Below are 27064 nucleotides of genomic sequence, written 5' to 3'. Positions count from 1 at the left end.
TCTTGCACGGTACCAATATTGTGGTGAAAAATAACAATCGATATCCTCCTTCATTCTGTTAATTTCTGAGAAATTGTAAAAATAACCTCGTGGACTCGACAAACATTAAAACTAATCTCGCCTCGCCTTTATGGTTGGACTGTACATGGCTTCAGGTGATGTACGAGCTCAGCTGTCAGGGGTGACTTGGGGCAGGACAATACGTACTGCTGTTTATCTTGTCAGTTGCAGCTTGCTAGTGTGCAAACACAATTTGAACCCATAACGGAACTTTCTCCATGTGATGCATGCATAGGACAGATGGGATGACAGGCAAAATCGCATATATATTCTAGACTCCCTGGGATCTCCTCTGCCCCTCGTGGGGTATCACCACATATACACCTATCAGTATTCCTGTTGTTCGAAGGGATTTATTTTTAAATTTTAGCTCACCTGACTGAAATAGTTGGTCCAAAACTGCTGAAAGTTCGATTGATGACCAATCTGTTAAAGAGTCTGTTTACCCGATTTCAGTATGTCCGTTAAAACCCATATTGAAAAGCCTTTTTTGTGTCCATAACTCGGCTTCTGAGAGGCAAACTGTAATCATAATGGCATATTGTGGGTTCATGTGTCAGCAGTTGGACACTACACACATGGTACGTATTTTGCGAGGTTTTCATTTTTTATTCGATCTTCGCATTTATTCTTAAATATTCTTGAATGCATTTTGGCTTTGGAACCATCATGTCCCTAATGGGCAAGTGAAGCTAAAAGTTCAGTTTTTTCGTCAAATGAAGGCAACTGAATTTGACTTGCCATATGGTTACCACATCCTATGTATCGTATCATCGTGATTTAAAGTTGTTTTGAGTATTTGTTAGACACGTTTTTAAAATTTCAACGCTGTTTGTATTTGTAAGTGTTAACTGCATATCAACGTGCTATAAGTGGCATAACACTAGGCGTTATCGTATTTCTACTGGAGGATACAAATCTTTAAATGTTAACTTTTGAATCATACCCCCTGCGGCTCAGAGCCGATGTATGAAGAGAGGCAATGATCAGTAGCCATGGTGACAGCGGCAAGGCTCCCCATCAAATCTGAGACACAATGGATGGTAAACTGTGTCAGAATAGGAAACCAGGCGGGTGAACAAACCTAATTTCAGTGCTTTGAACGTGATTAGTGCGGGTGACAGAATTAGGACCATTTATTAGTACAATAAAGAGCGTATTAAAAATTTGCATAACAAACTGCATCTTATGAAATAGGTTACTAAGTCAAGTGATCGAGTGAGCGAGTGAGTATGGTTTTACGCCGCTTTTAGTAATATTCCAGCAATATCACGGCGGGTCTAGTAATTGAACTATATTTTAGTATATTGTATTATGATTGTGGTGGGGTGGTCTGAAATATGTATCAGTAACTGGTTTAAAACGTGAATTTCTTTCTGTGAAAGTTTACTTTCATAAAACTTTTTGTCACGACATCCAGAATATCCAGTGAAATGTTATTAAATACTGGACTGTATTATTTCAAGTGTTTTTTATCGCTGGAAAACTGTTTAAAGGGATAAGGGGAACCGTGTTTGACCGGTGCTGACTGAACAGTTGGTAATGTTAATGGTAAAGAATTCTAAATATTTATTCAACGGATTTCTTTACACCCAATCCACAAGAGATCCAAACCTTCGAATACTTTCATGTATTACAAAGTGTTATTGTATGAATATGCAGACGCAACTGGGCTCTTCAAAAACGTTGAATTGCATGTATACGAGTGTGAGATTGTGTTAAACCCAGATGTATACATATACGCTTGTGAGTGAGTGAGTTGGGTTTAACGCCGAATTTAACACTCAGTATTCTTGTTTTATCACGGCGTGTCACCTTAATGTGCACGGAAAGCCAGACGTGATGCAGGTCTCAGAGGGATACCACTGGTCAAATTTCTACTATTATTCAAAGCGCCGCAACGCGACAATTGGCCAAAATTTGACGTTGTCGCATTGCCGAGCTTTGGTTAATTTTGACACATTTTTTCAGTTGTTTAAGGGCGACCACGCGACAATGCGGCAACGCGACAATGTCCCTTCTAGGATTCCATACTAAACTGTATATATAACTAAATATAAAAACGTGTAGCTGTTGGTGTCATATTTGGTTATTACTGAAATGCAAACTAAGCGCCCCGCGAGTATTGTTGACGTTGATGTAGTACATCCCATATCATCTTCTTCCTGTGCTTCATCCCTTACCTAATTCATGTATGACGTGAAAAAAAGAATATCTTCAAAATATTATACAGTTCAGTGTTAATACAACGATAAAAATGCAAAAATCATATGAAGACAAATGACAAGTACTCTGAAAAGTGACGCAAATGTTTTATAGTCCCACATGGTGCCCATTTTGATTTAGTTAGGCAAAATGTATGGTTACTCTCACCGACATATGTCCAATGCATGATCGACATGTGGTAATAATAATAACAATAATAATAATAATAATAATAATAATAATAATCGACCACTGCATCGAGTTTATGTGCAGTGTGTTGAGAAGATCAGCAATCTTGCAGAGTCCTTCGCTTGGATGAAGTCATCTGGCCTGAAAAGTGAAACAGAAGGCTTTGCTGCTCAGGACCAGTCACTTCCAACTCGAAACCGTGAATCCAAATGTGAATATGAAATGTAGATTATGTAATGAATTTAATGAGACTGTCCAACACATTGTGAGTGGATGCCCAGCTTTGGCGCAGACACAGTATCTTAAGCGACATGATGGGGTGGCTCGATCATTTTATTACCGTCTTCGCCATGCTTGTGGTTTTGACACAGAGGTCCATCCATGGTACGACTCGGAATATGTAGAATGCGTCATGGTAAATGATAAATACAAAATCCTTTTGAATAGGCCCGTATACAGCCTCAGACATATACAGGCCAACAAACCTCTTTGATAAATCCAATGAAATCATTTATGTCATTGAATTTTCTGTCCCTTTTGACACTAATGTGATTGACAAAATTGAGGAAAAACATGGCAAATATGCAGACCTCGCTTTCGAAATGTCACGCTTGCATCCCAAGTACCAAGTTGTCCGACTCCCCATGGTTCTCTGTGCCTTAGGTGTGGTACATCCCAATCTGCTGACTGACATCGGGGGACTACCTAGGTTGTTTGCTACCAGGAATACAGCCCTTCTGACAATCTGGGTAATGCAAAAGGCTGCAGTGTTGGGGAATCTTCACATTCTCCGAAAAGTTCTGGGTGGGTTTGACTCGATCGGCACTGCTTCCTGGGAGAAGTCCCATTCTCTGTCTGGGCTGCGTGTTTAGGGGCAAGGGTCCTGAGCTGATGATGAGCCTAATCAGCCTGACTGTGCCAGGATCACATAAACTCTGTTGCATTTTGTATTTTTATCCATAAATGATAATAATGCACTTACACAGTACCTGACTTCCAACGTTGGTTCCTCAGCGGCGCTACACAATATCCTTACCCCGTTCAATGGTAAGTATACACAGAATTTCATTCTCAGCTCCCTGGGGGGTATGCAACCCGACTGCCTATGTGGGACCTGAAGCTTAACGGTCGCATTGTCATTTCATCACTGCCGGGTGGTGAGAGGCATATTTCGAGCAAAGTTGCGTGCCTAAGGAGAGACCATATAAACGTGTGTATTAAGACCTTTTGGCTTCAGATCAGTCCTTCCTATTGTCATTTGCAAGGGGTTACAAAAGCCTTTTTATTCGTAAGCTAAAGGGTCCTCTGTCCCGGGTTTGAAATCAGGCGTTAACATCCACATCCGATATCCAGCACAACTGACCACGCGTTACCTGCTTAAAGAAACGTGCGCGGCGTAACCGACATGACGTTGCCCACTTACAGAAACCTGGAAGTTAATTGACAATGCATGTACATATCACAACCGTGTTTAAGATGTCTTATTTGAACACGTTACACTTGTTCCAGTTAGTTGAATTGTTAATGCCTCCTGAAGCTAACTTAGTGATTGTGTCTGTCGTCAACAGAAATGAATCAGGGGTTATATTTACAGAGTGTCTCAGACCCAGTTAGGCTCATACTCCCCAAAGTCCCGTTACACAGTCCTATATTACAAGGATATCAGCGTTATGAGTGTCGTAAGTTTGTGTGTTTGTTACTCGGCAATATCCCAACTATATGGCAGCGGCACACCAGTGATTGATATTATTCGCAACTTACCACCGGGTATGTCACCAGGTCGTAATACCAGTCTAGTCACGGTCTGGTGTCCGCACCACTTCCCTATCCCTCAGTTGTCCGGCTTCCGTCACCATTCGGCAAAATCCGGCGGTCGGCCTTCTCCGGTGACTTTACGTTCATTGTAGGAGAATTAGTGACCCGGAATTTATATTCTGTTGCAGTTTAGTTGCATTCTTTTATCATGTATTGATTTCATAAATATTATCTCGAAAGGTTTGTAAACTTATTCATGTATTGAGAATGTTTTTGTAACTTTGACTTTCACGCTGAGGCGCGATTATCTTGAACTTGTTGATATTTCTGGTGTATTTATGGTCATTGTAGCCACTTCGATGATTGAACATATCTGGTTGTAAATCTGTAGCGGTACTGTTGGATAGCTTTTGTTCAGCGCTTTATTATGTTACTTACATCTTCCGTATTGGTTTAGTAGTTAGTTTTGCTATTCGGGTTTTCCCCATGTTAGGAGACCAGGACAGGTTGTTCCCTACGACGTCCGCGCACACGTATATGCCCTAGGCGAAATCATGTGTCTTTATCGACAGGGATCGCTGGACCGTTTCCGGGTCGTCATAATACTGGGTGGTTATTCCGAACTCAGGTTTCAGTAATTACGGGCCAGGTTTTAATCTAGTACTGACTTACACTAAAACTAAAATTATTATCTAGGGTTTTTCTTACTCGATTTTTTCTCGTAATCCGTGGATAACCAACTTTCCCTCAATGTCAAGCTTAGGTCAGATACCTAGTAATTTGGGGAAATTTAGAATTTCTTTGCTCCGTTTAAGTGACTTTAGTCTTTAAGACTCGTTTGTTATTTAGGCGTTTTTTATCTATATTATTGTCCAAGAGACTTATTTTAGGGATAGACCCTCTGTGTTTACTTCTCCCTATATAACCCAATCGAGGTTTTTCCCTCGTTAGAGTGTTGAGTTAATTAAATCAGGTGTTAATTGGTCTCAGCCGACTTATTGACTGTCTATGCATCTTGTCAATATCTCGTCAAAGTGTTGATTTGGCTACACCCTTTGTATTGCGGTTCAGTCCCTTTGTGCCTACATCCCATTGTGCCTACATCCCAATTTACCCAAAAAATTAATGTAGGCAGATTGGGAACTCAGTTACATCCCTGACTTATTTGTTTGAGATACGCCTCAGGATAAATGTTTAAACTTAGTATGTCAATATCTGTTTCCCAATCAGGTTAATGTATGTCACTTCATTTATTTTAGTCCCATCACCTTGAAAAGTAACAAAAAATGATTTTGGCAAGACACTATATCACATCATGGCAAATATTCAACGAGCAGAGTATCTTACATCCAAGACAGCCGGTCAGCATGCGCAAGTGTTCCATGGTGGTTACCGTTTCCGGCTCAACGCGAGACGTCGGGTTACAAAACACTGGAAGGTCAGTGCACCACTGTTGGAGAGTTCTTCAGATCAGTATCAGAACACATCCATCCACCGGTGGAGTCAGAAGAGCAGCTACGTCTCCTTAGCAGACTGAGACAAGGTGTGCAAGCAGATGTAACACCAATCCAGTAGCATTATGAAGATGCGCAATCCGCAGTGCCTGTCCCAGCCATTAATTGCATCCTTTGCAAGAGTGAAATCAGGACTATACCGTCACAGACCACCCCAGACAATCCAGACAGCTATTGGCAGCTATTTGTGGAGTTGCAGAAGTGTATCCATATGCTGACATCCTTGGATGTTTCTTCCACTTCACCCAAGCCGTCTGAAGGAATGTAGCCGAGAGGGGCATTACTGTCGACTACAAAGATACCCCACAAGTCCAACCCCTTGTCAGGGGAGCTGCAACCATTCCCCTAATACACTTGACCAGGTTCATCACCCCTGGGTGAGTACCGGGAACTGGACAACAGGTTGATGAAACTGAAGGACCATCTCGACTCCGGAGAGAGACATCCATCCATGCAGTTCCTGGATGCCGCTGGTCACCTCAGTAACATAGGACAGTAACTTTCAATGTTATGCCTGTGGTTAATTGATTATATGTGAAAGTATTGCCAAATAATAAATATAATATTTCCGTGACTTTCATAATGTGCTATGTTTTTATTGCAAATGGTTCCTATTGTGTCTACATTGCTTCGTTGTCTCAGTATGGACTGTGATTGTAGGCACATTGGGGAGGCACATTGTTACACAGTTGCTTAGCTAATCAGCTGGCTTATTTGTTCTGGTTTAAGTAATCGGTGATCGTAAAATTGTTTGATCCTTTTTATTGTCATCTCTACTTACAACTTGCGGATAATAATAAACCTGTGAACATGTTACCACGGTTTCCTTATTACTTTATCCTTGTTTGATGCCACCCTAGTTTCTCGAACACAGCTCATTGGCATTAGGTCACGATGACGCGCAATGAACCAAGTAACCTAGCCTGATCATTAAGTCCCCTCGTACTGAAAGTATAGTATCTCGATGTGAATATAGGTTTGGGATATATGTTTGTCTTCAAATACATTAGAGTCCATCAATGGGCCAACATCACCGTTATTAAATGACGTTATAGATACATGATCATCACACGACAAGAAGCACATAATCGGACTGCAATGTCCAGTCGTGGGTCAGCCAACCTGCTTACTCGTTTTCCGAGTCCCAACTAACTAAAGAAACTCTACATTTAACCCTTAGGCAAATCACTGTAAGGCTGTCACGTGTCGTTCTACCTTACAGTCTGCTGTAGCGTGCACCTCATAAACATGCTATGCCTCAATGGTCAACCGACAATTCTCTGACTTTAACCCCAAAACAAGTGTCCCGCCAAATGACCTTCGATAATAGGTTATAACGAACTCAAAGGGATCCCTACTTTTAGTTCATTATCACCGAAGTTCGTTATAAGCATATTTGCAGCATATATAAAGCACATGGTCAGGACAAAAAAGTTCGTTATATCCGTCAGTTCGTTTAAGCGTGTTCGTTATAAACGTAATTTACTATGTACATAAATATATTTTATTTTAGCAATATTATCTATCCTTTGCTGGATAAAATAGTTTTAGTCTATCATATAGGCTGGCCATAACAAACTATCAATGTTAAAAGTCGCTTGAATAATATTTAAGATTTGCAACTGGAAAATAGTTAAGTACAATTTAATGTACTAAACGACAGAAGTTAGGGATATTTTTTTGCAGTGAAGATTGATCACGCAATTACATAAAACAACCCCCCCCCCCCACACACACACACACACACACACACAAATGCATGATCCCTAGCTGTTTTTGTTCAGTACATATATTTCTATATTTAATATCGTTTTCTTTTGACAAATCGTATTCTATATGTCTTTTCCGGAAGACACATACTTGGTTTGGGCTGCAAGGTGAGATATTACAATAAGAGGTGTCATGAAGGTGACGTCACGAAATTCAATGATCTATGCCCAACTGCTCACTCTCTTCCTTCTGAATGCCAAAGTTTTAATACATTTGTGTGTTTCTTAAGTTCTCAAGTGCTTAGAAATATGAGAATTTCAACATGTCGATGTTCTTTTGAAAGAAACACATTTGTTAGCATGTAAAAAGTCAAATCGACATTTCTACACCAAGATAGAGAATGTATGGAGAATGTATGTAAGTCTCCAAACACACGAAAAGTGGTTATCAAAAAGTTCATTGTTGGGTCAGCACGAGCAATATTTCAACAGAGGTTTGCTTTTAACGCTTGGTTTACGATAATTTGTCATCAAAATATTATTTTATCATTTCTTAATATTTAGAACAATCAAAAGCGTTTTGTTCAGATGTAATGATTCATTTTAAAAAAAACACAGTTAAATACCATCTGTATACATCGTTTAACTATCAACTTACTGTCTGGACATATGTATTCATTATAATATACATTTTTTTTATCTATGCAAAATGTCAGATTGGCCTGGTTTAAGATATTTGATAGTAAATAAAATGTCCGTTGAACGATCGACTACGGAAAACCCATTGTGAATCTTGAAAACAGCCCCGATGATGAATGCCATTTCATATTGATTTGTCTGTACTGAAACATTGAAGGATGACTCCACCAGAACGATACATATTCTTCAGTAACAAATGTATATATAAATATTAATGCTGTCCCAGAAAGACGAAATTACTCAATGTAACCTATGTATGCATCGGGCTCTTTGACATTTCACGCAATTGTAATAAATATGGATCACAAGAAACATGATACATTTTAAACAGGTAACTGCTAAAATATTACTGGTAAATGGATAACTCATTTCAACCGGAATTCCAGTGCTGTGCAGTAAGTGTATATTATTGATTGACTGACTGAACAAAATGAAGACTACAATAGCTCCCTTAACACACTTTCATATCAGAGGTAGGGGGCACAGTTCGTCAGGTTCGTCTACAGCATACTCGTGCTCGTGTGTTTTACCATAATGGGAAGCGTCGAAGACCTACAACACTTCGATCTTTCCTCCCACTTCAAAAAAGGTGAGGTGAGGTGTAATGGGGTATTACGTTGCTTTCAAGATTATTGCTCTTGTATAGCGACGTGCGAGATCGTATGTGTTTGAGGCTGCCTGTACTAGTCCGGACTAATGCCGATCTGATCGTACTAGTCCCCTGAGATACCATGCCGCAGTTTAACTTGAATACCCACTCAGACGCAGTATCGACCTGTCCTTGTTATAGACCCTTAATGCCGAGCGCCAGGCAGGGTAACAAGTACCATCTTTAAACGTCTGTTGGTATGACATGGCCAGGGATCGAACCTCGGAACTTCCAGACCACGGAAGTCACTTGGAAGATAGACTGTCATGTGTGCTCACGTAAACAGCGTTCGGACTCCGGGCGAACTCTCAGGGCGAACGCTCTACCACCATAGTGCCAGCCCGCTGAGATACCTTGCCGCAGTTTAACATGAATACCCCACTCAGACGCAGTATACTGACTACGAGCCGATCAGTCCTTGTTTTAGCACCGTAATGCCGAGAGCAAGGCAGGGTAACAACAAGTACCATCTTTCAACGTTTTCTGATGTGACGCGGCTGGGGATCGAAGCCCCGACGCTCCACTCTCCGGGCAGATGCTCTACCACTAACCCCACATCAAGCTGACACGACATTATATGACTGAAATAATGTTCAAAGCGATGTTAAACCAACTTACGTCAATGTCTGAACGCAACATAAACACTATTACACTATTTCCGCGTAGTAACGAAGCCGAGAAAAAGGTTAGCCAAGTGTTATAAGGCGCGACAGCTCGTAGTCCAGGTACGTCAATTAACTGCAAAGATCATGTGACCTTGGGTTCGAGCCCTATAATCTCAATGATTGTGATTATGGTTAGTGAGCACCATAACCGTTTATTCACCGAGGAGGCAAACGTTACTTGGCGATGACCTCGCCCATAAAGCTGCCACGCTGTCAGAAAGCGTCAACACCAACTTTCTCACTAACGTTACAGCATCGGGACATCGTCGTGAGCATCATGATGTAGTGGGTGTTGCATAAACTTTTATGACTTAAACGTTCAGTTCGTAAGTTATTAAGACCTGAATATAAAACTGACCCAATTGGACATTTTGTTTCTCCTGGTGGCCCGAACGAGTCATTTGGTAACCGAATATTGAAAGTCTTAAAAAGCGTAATGTTACGCTAATGGTGGAACTAAACACATAATCACCGTCTAGATGGAAGGACACTAAAGCCACTCCAGTAAATAGTTTACAATGTACCACGCGCCGTGTTAATATCTCGCGCTAATAAAGCATCTACATAGCCTCGACTCCATCAAAGTAGTCTGGTGTTCCTGAAACACATCATATCGGCTACGTATCATCAGTTTGATACGAAAGTGCTGAATCATTACAAATTGCCAGCGTTGTCAGTGATATAGGATTTAAGGCGTCATGCGGCCCGTAAAAACACGCTCTCATCTGTGCCCGACCATTACTGAACCGAATATTGGCCCTCAACCAGCCTCCTACTGCGGCAATGACGCTCAACTCGCCATAAGCAGACTCTCATACCACTGCAGCCGGGATGTATTCTGCGTCTTTCACGGGATTGTGTTTGCTTGGCAAATACCGCCGAGAAGTTAACAATGGGACAACGTGATTAAAGTGTGAAGGCGAAACCAGGAAGTTGGAGAGTTTTACAAGGGAGGCAATTCATGAGTGAAAGGGTATGACCCCTTACTCTGATCGCTGCACCCCGCGATCGATTTTCCAATGATCTAAGCAAATCGTACGATGTGATCAGAGTTTGTGAAGTTTAAGTGCACTGTCCGCTGGCCAGGAAGAAATAATATGCTTCCTAAACTTGGGCTTGCTTGATACTGCACTAATAAATTGAAAGGATAGATCGTTTATGCGGTTTTCCCTGATCATTTAGTCAATAAATCGTGGCAATCGTAGCTCAGATGAAAGTCATTACTCAACGCCTTGTCCAATCAGATATCGAGCAGTTTTTCCATCTAGTAGAAATCAAATGTTGTGATTACATTCTTCAGATAAGTGTTCTGGCATTTTACACTCTTGAACAATTTGAAAGTAAAACGTTTCAAGCTTCTAATGTATTTCGGCATCCCAGATGAATGTTGTGTGTTCGATTTCTAAGGAGATGAAAGACATACATGAACATTCGCGCCTTGCAACATTTCTCATGTTTAAAGACATATTTTCTGTTTGTGCTTTTGGTAGCGAAAACAAATGTATGTATTTCATGAAGTTTGTCTTTTGCGAGCTCGAACGATGTAGTTCCAATAATAGACGAGTTGGGGTTGTCGGGATTTGTATTGGGGAGCGTATACAATTAGTGGTACAAAATTAATGCAGCCCTGCAATCATCAACATATTTTTGTTATTGATTTTGAAAGTTCATTATCTTATGCCGCCGTTGGGATTCTGAAAGGAATTATCCTGAGTACACAACTGTCTGGATCTCACTAACGGTTCAACAAATGATGTAGCTGCTCCAATAAGCCATTTGCACAAAGCAGGTGCAATTTTTTACATTATCAAAAATTGAATGTAATTTTATTGAAATCTCACGACCTTCTTAGATCAAACATTTCCGTATTGATCATATATCTCATACTAATACAAACAACTTAAAGACGCCGTGTATCTTAATTGGTTCATACATTGTAGATGGACAACCCTACACTTGTTACTAACTTATATGTTCTTAATTCTAAGCGTCTGTTTGTAGATGTTGTAACCGACTAAGCTGTATATGCAGTGAAACCTTCTCAACACAAGTGACAAAGAAACATGTTCTAATCTCATTAAAATCAGATCGCTAAACAAAGATCTGAGGACATCATCACGTCAGAACGACCTTTCATCTCACCATTCAAAGCATCGCTTACCAGATCACGAAAGTAACCGTCGGAATGTGTTTTCTTATCATGCAACCACGAAAACGTTAACACGGTGTATTCCGAACGACAATTACGGCCCGTACGACTGATTCCGTCAAAATTACCGTCTATCTCTCGCTTCCGTGGGATAAGCATATGAACGGAGGAGGCGTTGCACAGTACGTGGGATTCACTGCCATACAATCTCAACCATATATTAGACATTCCGGAATGTTCGTTTGTTCAGTTTTCAAAATTTTAATCGAGAACTGTGTCAACACATTTTTCAAGCATAGTCTGAAATGGAAGTCGCCAGGTTGAAACGAGTGCCGTAAAGCTCGAGAAAGCTGCTTTCTAATTGGCGGATGTCGACTTCTTGTTAGTCATTTCAGTAGTAGGTCAAAGCTCGCGAAAGGTCGTTCTAATGTGACCGGGGATGGGATGTCCTCAGATCTTTGTTTAGCGGCAGCGAGAACTTAGATCTGATTTTAATGAGATTGAACATGTTCGAGACATCCGTAGTTTGCGACAACCAGACAATCGTAATAAGACAGGAATGCCGACATGGATGATGTCGGGAGCACAAATGTATCGTCTTAAAAGTTATATAGAGTTAACTGGATTCAAATGAATAAGGTTGCATTGTACACTTATCAACCATCCATATTGGCTTTTTTTTATAAATGAGTTAACAAAGGATAATGCAATGGATAAAACATATCAAGAAACGCATCATCAGCACAGACGGTTTTAACTATATACTGTTGTTGCTGTCTGGCATTTGCATTTGTCATTATTAGACAATGGAACATACCATCTCTAGATTTGGGGTCATAATGTCATTTCCTTCACTGGTATTTGAGACTTTATTGCAACTAATATCGACACAGATGTATATAAATAAGACAGACGGTTATAGTTAGATACAAGGGGATAAGGCAGACGTCCAGGAGTTATGGGTTTTGGTTTAGAGATTTGTTATTCCCGACCGTTGCAGTCTCCAATAGTTTATTTACCCATGGGGGTTGAAATGTGACAAGCAAGACAACTTCGTCCGCTGTATCAAATAAATAACAGAAGCCAGCGGCGATAGTCATTAATGATGAGTTGTTTCGACATACGTTTCTCGTATTAATAAACACATCTCCAGTAAAATGTGTTGGGACGAGGTAGAACACGATACATTATCATATTCACAACTTTGTATTTCTGAAGTTTGTAAAATCAGCATGTTAGACATTCGAACCGTTGCCACACACAAATGCATGTACAAGTTGAAAAATTAGAAATCTTCCTGACAACAGCGTACGCAGTACGTTTTATAAATGGCATTAGTCCAGATGAAACACGGCAAGTGGTAAATCTCTTTATTTGACATGCTCCTGGGCCATTCGTCAGTGAAACTCACGTATGCTTTGAGCGTTGAGCGCGGTTAAAGCCCTCTTCATATTTGTATGAACTATGTTTAGGTTTATACCCCTGACGTCTACGAAACTCAGGACAACAACCTTGCAGAAAGAAGAGTGAATGAATGAGTGAGTTTGGTTTAAGGCCGCTTTAAACACTAAAGGCTTGTTGGCTCAATGTGGGAGGAAAGTCCGAAGTGATGGGTCGAAACAAGTAACATATCATTTAAAGTTCGGGGCCTATCGTTTGAATATTACACATAGAAAAATGGCGAACCTTTGATTTGTTCTTTGATCAGCTTTCAAACAGGACATGGTTCCCGAAAATATATATAGTTTCAAATGTGAAATGATGATCTGAACTTGAATTTCGTTATTCCTACACGTGTACTTTATATTCCTACCTTAAGTCTCGTGACTACCGAAAACGTGGGTCACGGAATGACCCAAGACACTTCAAGTCGTTGTTTGCATCAAAGATTTATCCCTACTTTAGCCCTAGTAACCACATGCAGATTACACACTCTGACCTAGCTGGACACACTGACCGTTGTTGCAAACATGATAACATAGCACACAAATTCATTCCATACATACAGTGAATCATTTAGAGAAATCTACCGACATGTTAAATGTTAAATGGTATCACATTATCGTCTAGCATCGACTCGTATTGTTCTCCATCTCCCCAAATCGGAATACTGTTTATCACCCCACGACTCTATTCCGCATATTAATTACTGCAATTTGCACCCGCTATCTCATTCTTAGGTGACTCATATGAGATGATATGTGTACACTGTTGGTTGACGAATGCAACATGTGACGACAGCTAGGCTGTTATCTGCCTTTCCATTGGCCCAAAGTGCAGTCACAATCACATGATTTATAAACACATGCATGAAGACAGATCAATCATTGAATAGACCGTTGTTGTGATCGCATGGCTTTAAGGGCACAGACTATAGCCCATGCTCCACTGATAGTGGGGATTTCTTGCATAATGTACCAATTACGAGTCAATATTAACTGATTCGAAAAGTCGCATGTTCAGTCAATTACCTAAGGGTGTGAAATCTTCTGTATCAAGTGTTATTGACAGAATTTCAAGGAGTTCACAATTGCTGATTTACAACCCCGTAAATTCTCAACTTATAGGCCAAAATCGATAGAGGGCATTTACAGTTTCTCGTGCTCGTCAGTTACTTCAAGACGATTAGATACGGGGTACAGGGGGTAATTAACCGAGAGAACATTACATCTATACTAACTACCCTTCGTGACCATTGCCTTAGCCTTGTCCATCCTCTGTACTTGGTTTTATGTCGGCTGGAATAACCCATTGTCAGGAATGTCAAGGAAGCTTTGATCACTTCTCAGATTTGCCTAATCCAAGGCTTTGAATAATGTCTGATTTCGGCGGATGCAGAGCATTCCTGTGAACATAATAGTAAATCATGTCTGAAAGTTTTGTCCATCTTTCTGACGATGTTTGTGTGAGTTGTGGTTTGATCCCCGATCGATAGAGGCATCAGACTGTTCGTCTCTTCACGGTAACCCTGTGAGGAGTTTCTGCAGTCCAGCCTTGTATTGTCTGGCACGGGGCAAGCTGAGATGTGACCCCATGAAGTACACAAAGAGACAGATTAACGGATGGAAATAATCGTGATTCTTCTGTGACGTCAACCCATCTGTTTCATCTTACCCTGCTATTGTCTACGTGATGAAAGTAAATAGCTTCCCTATTCAGCTACGTCGTCTCTCACATTATTTTAAACGTAACATTTATGTGGTCAATACTGCGTGGTAGATTATCCAACTGGAAATAGATGATTTGAGTGGTGTGACACTCTGGCAACCTTGTGATGGGGCATACTTTGTAATAGGCCTGTTATTCCGCCAACAGACTTTTACGTGGTAATTTACGTGCGGCCGCATAACATTTACATTGGCTGATATTTAATTTTTTTATTACAAAATTCCGGATGATGCAGATGGAAAAAATAAAATGTGCCGTTTTTCAGCATATATCTCTAGTTTATTGTGTGGTTCCTTACTTTGATAACTACTTGAATGGGCCCAGTGGGAATTCCGGGTTTAAAGTGATCATCGACAACATACGCGTGTCACAAGACGCGACTCGTGGATCGGGTCAGACTCGGTGGCGTACAATTGGTGGCTAGCATGATCGTGATTGTACCCAGGCGACGTTGCTCATGCGATCTATCACTGGCTTGTGTCGTCCAGATCTTGACATATTGCTGAGTGTGGCATTAAACAACCAACAGACAAACTTGACTGGTATTTACGTATGTTGGCAGGTATCACGCGTGACTGATGTAGAGTTAACGTCGTTCAGAACTATATTGTACTTACATCAGCATGCTTCAGTTTAATGTTAGAGGAACGACCGAACCGAAATAGACCATAAGATAAAGATCTTTACCGTTTTGGTGAAACCCAAAGATCATAATTGGAGCGAAGCTGGGATTCGAATCCTCCATCGGCGTATCCTGGCACGTCTAAGGCTCATTTCAGCGAATCAACTTGAGGCGCCTCAGATCAATGGTCCACCTACTCTCCCGAAATGTATGACAGAAAAAAGTTTGTTTAACGCTGTTTTGAACTGTATTTTCTTTATATCATATGATGACAGCTTTGTCATAATCGTCACATTGGGCACATATGGCCCAGTCGTCTAAGGCGCCGCAATTAGCTGTGCAGAGTTGCGTCCCTTTGGCACGCCAGAAACCTATGATTGTGGGTTCGAATCCCGGTTCTCCCCGATTACGTTTCTAGGTTTGTCAGCACTATACCCGTGCTCGTGGGTTTCACCGAAGTGGTACACGTCTGAGACCTGCATCACTTCGGGCTTTCCTCCCACATCAAGCTGACACGCCGGGAATAGCAGCGTTAAACCCAACTCACTCACTCACTCATTGTATACGGATCTGGAGTTGGCTGTATGTGTCATACAAATATAGAGAATTCTTGTATATGGTATGGATGTTAAAATCGCTAAATTACAAACATCTCAAACTTCAGATGCACACTTCAGTCCTTAATTGCAAAGATTGACAACGATGAATAGCCATGTGTAGATATCACAAGCACAGGGATGGTTGTTTTCAAGTTCGGTAAACCTCTCAAACTGGTTCCGTTAGTATTAAGATATCCCCATCGGCACATGGATAATATATGATCAGTACTGTACTGTTTGCGAGTGTCCAACCGTCTGTTTTCTGTATGTGCATGGGTCATGGTTACATATGTACTGATTGTCATCATCCTAAAATCGCTCACATAAAGCATAACTAAAACTAGAACTCCCCTTCACAAATCCATTTAACACAATTATGTACGTGTGTTAAGTTCCGTAGTTGTTTGTGTCAGGGGCTTGGAAAACGGAGAAAAGTACAAACACGTCCCGATTTACAGGGGAGGTGGTGAAATTGGGTTTAACGTTGCGTTCAAGATTATTGCACTTACATAGCGACGTGCATGTACGTGTGTGTTTGTGGCTGCTTGTACTAGTCCGGACTGATGCCGATTTTATAGTGCTAGCCCACTGAGATACCATGCCGCAGTTTAACTTGAATACCCACTCAGACGCAGGATACTGACACCGAGCCGACAAGTCCTTGTTTTAGACCCTTAATGCCGAGCACCAGGCAGGGTAACAAGTACCAACTTTTAACGTCTTTTGGTATGACGTGGCCAGGGATCGAACCTCGGACCTTCCGCTCTCAGGGCGAACGCTCTACCACTAGACCACGGAGGCGGTGCCGATTTACAAGCATGCCACTCTAGTAAATGATAACTTTTATTCTTAATTACATTGGTATATGATGTTAATTCAATTATGGTAGATATGTACATCTTGACAGAGGGGAACACAATGGCTATTTAATACTTGAGAAAGTAAAAGGTGAAATGCGGAAACATAATGCACCTGATTAAAGTCATCATGTAAGTTTAACCCTAGCAGTGTGTATAAAAGGTTAAGCGTCTTTGTACCAAGATATTGTTTTCAAACAATTTTCGCTATAAGCATAACACAATTTCACTGTCCTACAAGTACGTATTGCACAGTGTAGTTTTCTTACTAATATATTCTATTATTTAAATTAACAGGAAGCACTGCACAAGAACAGCACACATTAACCACACAAACGTCACCCATAGCATTTCAGTGTAAACTACTAAATTAACATGTTTCGCGAAGTATACTAATCGTAATAGCTGTCGAACAGCATGGAATTGACAATAATTACACTGAGACAGGTGGAGGTGGATGTACCTTTCTTGAATGGAACAAAATTCTTATGTCCACTTAAAGATTAGCACATTTGACAGAAGTAAACACAGATGACCCATTACATATGTCTGTCAATAACAGCCATTAACAGTGAGCAGTCACCACTGTTTTCCCAAGGGATGTTGAAGGGTCTTCTATGAAGACATACAACATTCACAACTAATTACAATTATATGTACATGTAATATGCAACCTTTTCCACGTTCTACACTTGTTTTGCAGTTTATTGTCAGTAAAATGTTTTCAAACACAATTATGAACATAAAATATACAGTTGTCTTATTGTTAACATATATTTAGCATACGAAAACGATATGCAAACACATTGCTTCAAGCAGTGAATTATTAAATATGCTGTAATCCCTTGGGTGGTGTGATTATTCAGTATTTACAACTTAAGTTAACATGTGTGATAATACAATTGATAATATATTCATATTCATAATTCAATCACAGGAAACAAATGTAACCAAACAGACGAGACATATCCGAAAACCTAAACTCACGAATAGAATTACATTGAAATGACATCAGGTATTCGCGAAACGGACAAGCATGTCCCGTTCAACTCGCAGCACCCGTCTCATGCGATACAGATACAGTTCACCATTGCTTTGTTTGAATAGGTTTTTTGTACATATAAATACTCACCAAAATGCAGTCTACGCTTCAATATTCGAATAAATGTCATAATCTAACATCGAAAATTGATTATTTTACTCTCGTGGGTAACAACAGTTTTTGAGTAAACACATGTGACGCCAACTTAGTAAGAAACAGTTCGACACAATGACCGACGAAAGTACCCACATCAATGTGTAATATATAAAGCAGTAGATATATTGTTGTGACATACACACAGGAACACACGTTTGAACAGTTTCTTGAATTTGTCTAAATTTCTAGGGTATTAAGTCAGCACATTTTTCTACTATTGATATAAAGATGAAACGACAACTACTTTGCAGATTAAACCATTTTTGTTGCTCTAAAACAATGACTTATCGGCAATATGATATGAAAGGAGCAAAGCAATTATCTACAGATTTGCCAGATATATATGCATAAAAATAACATTATTATATACTTACATTGTGTCTATCTGACATGAAGCACCGACAACCTGTTCTGATATCTGATGTACATGATTATTATATGCATAAACAACTACCGGTTTCCGTCATCACAAACATGTAACATTTATACAACTTTAACAGTTTTAACACACGTTTGTTATGTCACATATTTCACAGAGCATGATAGGTGCAGTGACTGCCACACCACTGGTACAGTACAGTTCATAATGCATTTCCATCAAAGGTCAAACAGAAAGTAATCTTCGACACAAGTGTTTGTCCTCCTGACACATGTACACGGCGCACATGACACAATGAGCGTCTTGTTATAGGTCTACACATCGTAGTCGTGGAACAAACGACGTTTCGGTGTATTCTGGTGCTGGTTCCAAGTAATGCACGTAGCTCTACAATATTGTCACATGCTTGATACATATTTGTACAGTCCTGGACACATATCAGCAAACACGTCGTTCTGTTGGTGGTGAAGCAGTAAACACGGAGCAGGATATTGGTTGTTCAAATAGGTGCTGGAAGTCGATCAGGTTGAACCGTTTAGCGATATGTTATCGTATATTTAAATGAAAGGTTCACAAGTTAAATTTAAAAATATGAATAGCTGTTCTGTACTGCTTGTGCAGCGTGAGAACCGTTCGTCTCTTTGACGGCCGAACTTGCATCATGCATGAAGTATGAATGATCCACAGCTGACACATCATCAAACACTTTGTTTTGGGGTGAGGTTACAGACATTTGAATGAGCTGTTGTCGGTTTTGTTCCTGTGAGATGCCGATTTAATGTACGACCCTGTCTTAGACGATGATGTTATGTCGTGTCTTGTTCAACGTGTTCGCACTATTTTTTAGTTGTTACGCCTTCGGAGACATGCACTATCCTTTGTAATGCGAAAGTCACATGAACGAATGATTTCATTTTGATAACACATTCGGTTGAGCGATAGCGTCTTTCTTCCATTATGCATCATTTCGTTAGCATTGACAGATGTGTGTAATCAAATACATTTCAATGAAACATCATGAAACAACGACTCCCATGTGGTACAAAAATGTCAAGATGTTGGTTATCACAAGGAATGAAATAAAGAACTGGCAGCAGGATCCAGCATTTTTCGACGCCAAGGTATGACCGGAAGTGCCTGAAACAGTCAGAATGGTTAGCTTTAGCCTGGTTTCCTACGATCAGATGTGGATGGGTTTTCCGGATGTCGAACATGCAATCACGTTAACCCCCAAACCAAACTTAGGAGAATTTTTAACACCCCACTGACTCTGACCACCCAATCCTCTTAAAGTCAATCGTCGCCGAGGATACAAGGTTATTGCTATTTTAGCATCGTCGTCGTCCCGTAAAATGGACCTTAGAGTATATCTGTTCTTGGACATCTTTATGGCTTAAATATAGTCATCATTCACCAAAACAATTGCATGATTACTAACGATCAAAGAGGAGCCTCGATGAATTAACATAAACCATAATACTATGCAGGTGATTATATGAATAATTATTAAATACTTAGTAACATCAAAAAGTAACCATTTATGCTAATAACTATCGACAAATTATTCTTTGATCGACAAAGAAAATATGTATCCACGTCTTCGGTTTCACAAAAAGTAAACCAACAAAGACACAAGCCAATATCTCCAGGCACGACTATCCCAGATACAAGTTTTTGTTTCAAAAGACAAGAGGTTCACTAACATGATCTGTGGATTCTTTAACAAATACATCAGAGTGAGCAGATGTTAATAATAATTCTACTTGAATCGGACTTCTTGCAACAATGATTGGACAAAGCGAATTTGAAACTTGAAAGAGATTTTGAAGGTACAAAAAAGAAACCAAATTTTATGACCGCTTCTTTTAAGATTACAGTTGCAGTTCGATATCTTTAGGTTAATTTGAAGGAGTTCCCTCTGGGAATAAACCTTGGCCATATGTTCTACGACTGGAAAATTATCACACGGACGACTCTTTCACGAAATAGCGAAATTGCAATAAAGTGTACAGACTAGTCTAGGGCTACCAGCTACTGCTAGGCATGGAACTACGTGACGGCTGATAGTTTGGGACAAGACAACAGCAAAACACCTACAAACAGGCAGGAAACTGCCCGTGCACAAGCCGTTGGAGACACTGCTGTGTTGCTGGGGTATAAGGGGGTCTGAATGCTGATTACCCGTGGGTATTTGGTCTGTCTGGATCTGCGTGGGTCGAGGAAGGCTATCGGGCTGAATGATGACAGTATTCCCTGGGTTGGAGTCAACCTCAGGGGGGTAGGTTCTCGTGAACTTCCAGCTGACCGTTGTAACCTCTGACATCGAGGGTGTGGTTGACGGTGTCAGTGTTGTAGTGGGCTTCTTGGGATCTAGATACTCTGAAACATACAAATCCGCCTATGTATCTGTATGTTACCAACTCTTGTAAGCCATCCACCGTCGGGTTACACATATTTCTGTTTCTGAGAGTGAGAGAAGTTGGTATTACGCTGTTAACATCATTGTGTCACACATAAAGTTCCTGAGGAGAAAGAAACCCAAACTTTTAAACCACTGACCTACCTCAAAACCCCACAAGACAGAAAAAGGATGTACTGACATGTATTGATAAGTCTAAGTCAATAATGATTTTGAGGATATGTCCAAATGGCTTCACAGATGTACAACAACACAATAAACTGTTTTGAGAAGTGTAACTAAACATTAATTTGAGGCAAGTTTAATAACATATATAAGATAAGCCTATAGAGTCCCTCCGCCAGTGCGCCCTATATCTAATAAAATGTCAACAACATTATACATAAAATGACGACAGTTATTTTACCTTTGAGAAAATGTGACTGGTGCGAGCTGTGGGCAGGATACGCTCACATTTTCGCTAACATCTTTTATCATCACCTTTTCACGGTGATTCATAAAACACATGCTCATGATACAATCTAAATCGTACAATGGTCGATCGTACAAATATATTTTCTATATGGAAAGGGTTTTGTCGTTTTTATTCATCATGCATGTTGAAAAACGTTTTTGAGAACAAGGTTTGGTTTTTTGCTTACATGCTGTACTCACAGTATGAAAACTACAGGATATTTCATTGATAAAGTATAAAGCTATTTCAATTTTAAACATTCTATTTCTAAGGCTCACCCATAAAGACGCATGAATACTCGGTTTGTTTAGAATTTGTAAATTGAATTCCTCGCATACCCTACATTGTGAATGCGTTTCACACAAATCACGTATGTAGGAGATAGACAATATGGAACTGAAATTAAATCGGCCCCACTTCGTTTCCATTTCTGAAATAACATTTTCATGCAGTATTAAGTAAGATCTGGTCAGGTGACATGTGTCAACATCGGATATTCTAGAATAAGCAAATGTCAATACATTTAATACATACTATTCTCATAGCAACGAAATCTGATGCGAGTCGTGTTTTGCATTCATGTTTCAGCTTACAAGTCTTTCCTTACTTACCATATAAGTTCATTCTTTCTTCATCTTGCCCGAGTCTATTCGATGCTTTGCAGGTGTAGTCTCCGAAATCCCTGTAATCCAAGTCCCGTATCCTTAAACTGAGGATAATCGTGTGATCTTCCTCGGCATATATTTCCACACGATATTTGAAACTATTAGTTATCTGCACACCTTCTCTAGTCCATATAGTTATCTCCTGTGGGAATGCTGTTACTATACATTCCAGGATCGTCTCCTTGCGCAGCGCTTGGCCAATTCTTTTGTTGGGTAATCTGATTTCAGGGGGAACTGAAAATATGTTCAAATAGGATTTGACCATTACTACAAATCTATGTTTCGCTGCTCTAGGTATAAAGTCAATCATGAAACTGGCTTTGTGTGAGTGATTTGTGACTGAGCAATAATAAAACTATATCAGACCGACATGTACATTAAGGAGCCTTGGCTAGACAAACGAGTGGTTGATAGTACGAGCAACAAGTCACGAAGTTAAGGGATGTTTGCTCCAGCCTGGGCTAGGCGCCTTGTACGAAATATTGAGTCAAGTGCTACGACTGGTATTGGAAAGAAATACAGGTCAAGAAGAGGGTTGGTTTTCCCTATATGGTCACTCATCGAAGTACTGTTGCTATTCAACAGATATTACATTGTGAATCTATTTCCATATTAATCTCTCTTACTACATACATTTGGTTCTAACTGGTGTCCACAGTAATTACGGCTTGAAATGAAGCCTTAGTAGAAAGGAAACGCTATACATGTACGTTACTAATGCATTGTTGTCCAGTTCTGATATTACTGAAAAAGCGATAAAAGGAAAATATAAATTGTCAGTGCAGGATAATAACTAGTCTAGAATATTCCATTTGGCGTAAAGTGCAACATAGCCGTGAAAGTTATATTAATGGACCAGTGAAAATCAGTTATGACACCAGGTGTTCGCGAAAAGGTTGAGCACGACAGTCAAACCATTCTAAGTATATTCACATATTCTCCCAAGGTGAAATTGAATGCACAACTTATCATAGCGAATCGCGCGTGCAGTTGTTACTGCTAGGGCTGACATAGTAAAGTAAGGAATGTGCCATCCATGCATATTCTTGAAACTGCTTTGGAGAGGTTTAACGTTATTCCCACCATACGTTACGCTGACAGATCGCTGTGTGGTCATGCATGAGTTTAATTAATTAACACTTTTATATTTTGAAAGCATTATCGAGTCACCTGGACTAACACCAACAAAGTGCAATTAACACCAAAAAGTAACGCGCCTTACGTTTTCGCAGGTTAGGTAACTTCTCGATAGCAAGCTGCACGTGGAAGTATAATTGCCTAGCGCAAAAAGACGTTCAGCAAGTTCGCGGAATAAAGGGCACTAACTAGGTTTCCCATCTCGTTGGCAAGAACGGGCATTCAATGGCTCTTGAAAACAGCTGTCACACACCATCTTTGTGGGAAATCATAAAAAATACGACCAAGCTATCCAGCGGCATGGAAAGTATGAAGTAAAGAAGTTCATAGTTTAGCGAAAATTTCTTCAAGAGCCACCTGATCAACATGACTGATTCCATTACAATTTTTGCTCTCTCGAAAATCCTGCATGTCTTATGAATCATAACAAGATAAGGTGATGGAAATTAAGAGCGTTTCCATTGATTATTCACAACAGAGAAATTTAAGGTAAGTTTTGCTCCCGAACATGTGCACATTGTCTCTTAAAAGTTTCTAATACTTTGTGAGTTTTACCTTAACTTCATGCATATTATCATGCTACTCATTGTCACATTAGCCACATGTGAATTCCGGATCACGATAGGTCCCCAGTACGCCATGCTTACTGTAAGAGCCGTCTAATATTGTTATGGTGTTTGAAATGTGTAACCTGGATGGTTGTTTGCCATCATTCCCGGGTAATGTGTAGTGTTGATGATGCTACCAACATCTAAGTTGCAAATCGTCGTCACGGCATTCTTGTAATTTTGTTGAATGTGGTGTAAAGCAACATTCACTCACTAACTCATTATTTCTACAACACTACATACATACGTATTGATCATGCTCACATTTAAGTTCAACTTTGTATGAGCAGCTAATGCATAGATTTGTGACCCGTGAAGATCCGGGTTAGAATTGGTTTTCAGCAATCCATGCTTGTTGTAAGAGGCGCCTAATGGGATCGGGTGGTCAGGCTCGCTGACTTGGTTGATGCATGTCATCGTATCCCAGATGCGTGGATCGATCGATATCAGTCACTGGTTTGTATGGTCCAGACTCGATTATTGACAGACCGCCGACAAAAAGCTGGAATATTGCTGAGTGCGGCGTTAAGCAACAAACAAACAATACACAAATCAAACAGCATTAATTTCCCTTCATTCTAATCCCTGAAATCAATAAACATAAAATGAACGAATTGTCTGGGACTATTTGTAATCAGTTATTATAGCTGCATATGCATATGCCGAATGAAATGGGTGTTTTAGAATGGTGCCTCCAACGGTGAATTGTTTATATGCATAAGTTATACAAATTAAATCAAATCAATGAAATACAAATTTGAACCCTGCTACGAATTGCATTCTCTTCTTTTATCGCACAATATATGAAATTCACATGAGCCTGGTAAAGTAAGAAACAAAAGTGTCAACCGCTTTCAAGCAAATGCCGTTAAAGGTGACCGTCCAGTCATTTCACAAACGATTGGGGTGCAGACTTTGTGGTACAATAACAGACGGCACTGTACAATGTTTACTGAAATACAATCTCATTAAAATCAGATCCTAGTTTTCGCTACCGTTAAACAAAGATCTGAGGACATCCCATGACAGGATAGACTGAAATAAATCCTTGTTTTGAGGCATACGCCTGATCCTGATGTTGTAGTGCTGACGTGTACTGAGAATTGTGTATTTTGGGCCATGTGTTACTGAAGGACTTCCAGTTTTTTAGTACGGCTCGGAGACTATCTTTAATTCTGATCTAGATGCTTCTGACCAAACAACGACTGATGATTCTCCTGTTGATCTTCTCAACGAAATGTGGCAAGTGCTGTGAGTTCTTGGGAACTCTTCGGGATTATTTGTGAATACGTTTGCAATTTCTGTAAGTCTCCATGTGTATCTCTAGTTAACTAGAGTCATAAACTGTGTCGCTGAATCTTCGACCAGCACAGGGCTATCAATTATGATCCTTTATTGAGTAATTTTACCGTCGAAGATCAAACTGCCGCAGCGGTTATCTCGAAGATCTCCAGACTGGTTTTCTCGACCACGGAATCACATTAGTCCGTTGTCCATGTACTAAACTACGACAATGCTTCATCACGTTTGATATACGCCCAGCATGTAATATCCGCTCGCTTGTTTTTCATCTTTTCAGAAACACATGTGGCTAAAATGACAGATCGTCTGACATAAAAGGGCTATGATTTATACACTAAAGAGATTGAAGTTTTAGTAAATTATATATTACACATATACCTGCCAGTTATAAGTTAAAAGCACGCTCAAAAAAATCAATACTACCATTACGACACCTGAGCAAAACTACTTACATTCCACTGCTACGTTGATGTGGCGATTTACGGCAGGGGGGACGCCATTGAACGCTACACATTCGTAGGTGCCGCCACAGTATCGACTGACGTTATGGATGATGAGCACTTCTCCGCTTACGCCGATTCCTGAAACATCGGAAAATAACTCACATCTCAGCGTTTGAAGTTTATGGATTAAAAGATTCGTAAAGCCTTTCCGGAATAATAGGCTCTCGGTTCACATGTGCAAAATAAATTATGGTATTTAAATAAAAATGTTTCACACAAAACGATCTATATAGAATACATCCAATTATAACTTTGAAGTTTCTTTTCGTAAAAGTTTCAGCGTATATGACTTAGAACTAGTTTCAGAAGTTGGAAATAATTTACAAGGAAATTCAAGGCTGGGAGGCTCAGCAAAATATTTCAACATGCTAGTGTGCAATAGTATCAAAGCCCTGAACATTCTGACATAACCACAAAACAAAAATTATTCAGGGGCTATATTTTAACTTACATAATTATAATGGAGATATATTAAATTGTCCTTAATCCCTTAATGCCATATTCTGCACTGCACTACTTACTAAGCCTAAACATAAAAAGTGCCGATGTTTGCCGAAAACTCAGTTGTCCATTGCCATATCGAATATTGAACAACAGTTAAACTAAAACCCCTTAACTCGGAAATTCTACCTCCATCTACGAAATTGTGAAAAGAATGTTCATTGCTCATTATAATTGCTATTACCATTATTGTATTGTTTGTCTAAATTCCGAATTCTTGCATATTGATGCCATCGACATTTTTTATGTATAGAAATGTAACTTGATATGGATGCAGAAATAATAAAATGACTTGATGAGAAAACGCAACGCAAGATATCTTACTATTAGTGCCAGGGCAGAACTCACTCTCTTTCTCAACGTCATCTTTCTCTAACGACTTGTGACGGTGCCACGTGACCGTTGGCATAGGGATACCTGTCACGTTACATACCAACGTCACTGTATCTCCCTCCCGGGCCGTGACGTCATCGGAAGACAACTTGTTAATAATTTCGGCTGGTACTGAAATTAGAATGATACGAGTTACAGACTACAGACCTACGAGCATAGGTGCCTGAAAATGGCATCGACATACCACATGCAGGTGATGTTCAAAAAGCACCTAGTAGTAGATAAATAAAATAAGTAAAATGTGCAATGGATCTAGGTACTGATGAGCCATTGTAAAGTAATTATTAAAAGTAACAGCTTTGGAATCTGTTTAGGTGACAAACAACTGAGGTGTATAGAAACATACACCAGGAAAATATCAGCACCTCTTCCTAATATATTTCCGTAAGAGACAGCCACTTTTTAAAAATCGATTCCATTATTAATTCTTTTATATGAAAGACACTTGTTTCGAATTAAAATACTCAGATTGAAATATAGATACCGAAAGCGATTATCTAATGGCAAGATTTGTTACTGTTTCCTTGCCAATAGTTATTTCTTGTTGAGTACTTGCGACCATCTGGAGAAACATGCAAAGTTCTTGTACAAACATCATGTATCTGTGGTATCTCAGATTAATGAACATGTACATACATGTGTAGATACATAGAGACTCGGGTTAT

General features: G+C 39.8%; 1 protein-coding gene across 3 annotated transcripts in view; it reads right to left on the bottom strand.

Moving 5' to 3' along the window:
• Nucleotides 1–16819: 16819 nt before the first annotated feature.
• LOC124131336 (lachesin-like) overlaps nt 16820–27064 on the bottom strand; it is a 59975-nt gene continuing 49730 nt past the window's right edge. The window contains exons 4-8 of one of the 3 annotated variants that reach the window (XM_046494550.2): nt 26331–26510; nt 25455–25583; nt 21902–22189; nt 20515–20796; nt 16820–19554 (exon numbers count right to left, since the gene is read on the bottom strand). In XM_046494550.2, the coding sequence (XP_046350506.1) occupies nt 19433–19554; nt 20515–20796; nt 21902–22189; nt 25455–25583; nt 26331–26510 (1001 nt within the window). In that variant the 3' untranslated portion in view covers nt 16820–19432. The remainder of the gene's footprint in view (nt 19555–20514; nt 20797–21901; nt 22190–25454; nt 25584–26330; nt 26511–27064) is intronic. The other 2 variants (XM_046494552.2, XM_046494551.2) reach the window with 2 other exon arrangements.

Source organism: Haliotis rufescens, unplaced genomic scaffold, assembly GCF_023055435.1.
Source record: "Haliotis rufescens isolate VD_foot unplaced genomic scaffold, xgHalRufe1.0.p SCAF_1, whole genome shotgun sequence".
Classification (NCBI taxonomy): Eukaryota; Metazoa; Mollusca; class Gastropoda; order Lepetellida; family Haliotidae; genus Haliotis; species Haliotis rufescens.
Note: the sequence above shows the minus strand (reverse complement) of the source record. Positions and strands in the feature narration are given on the sequence as shown.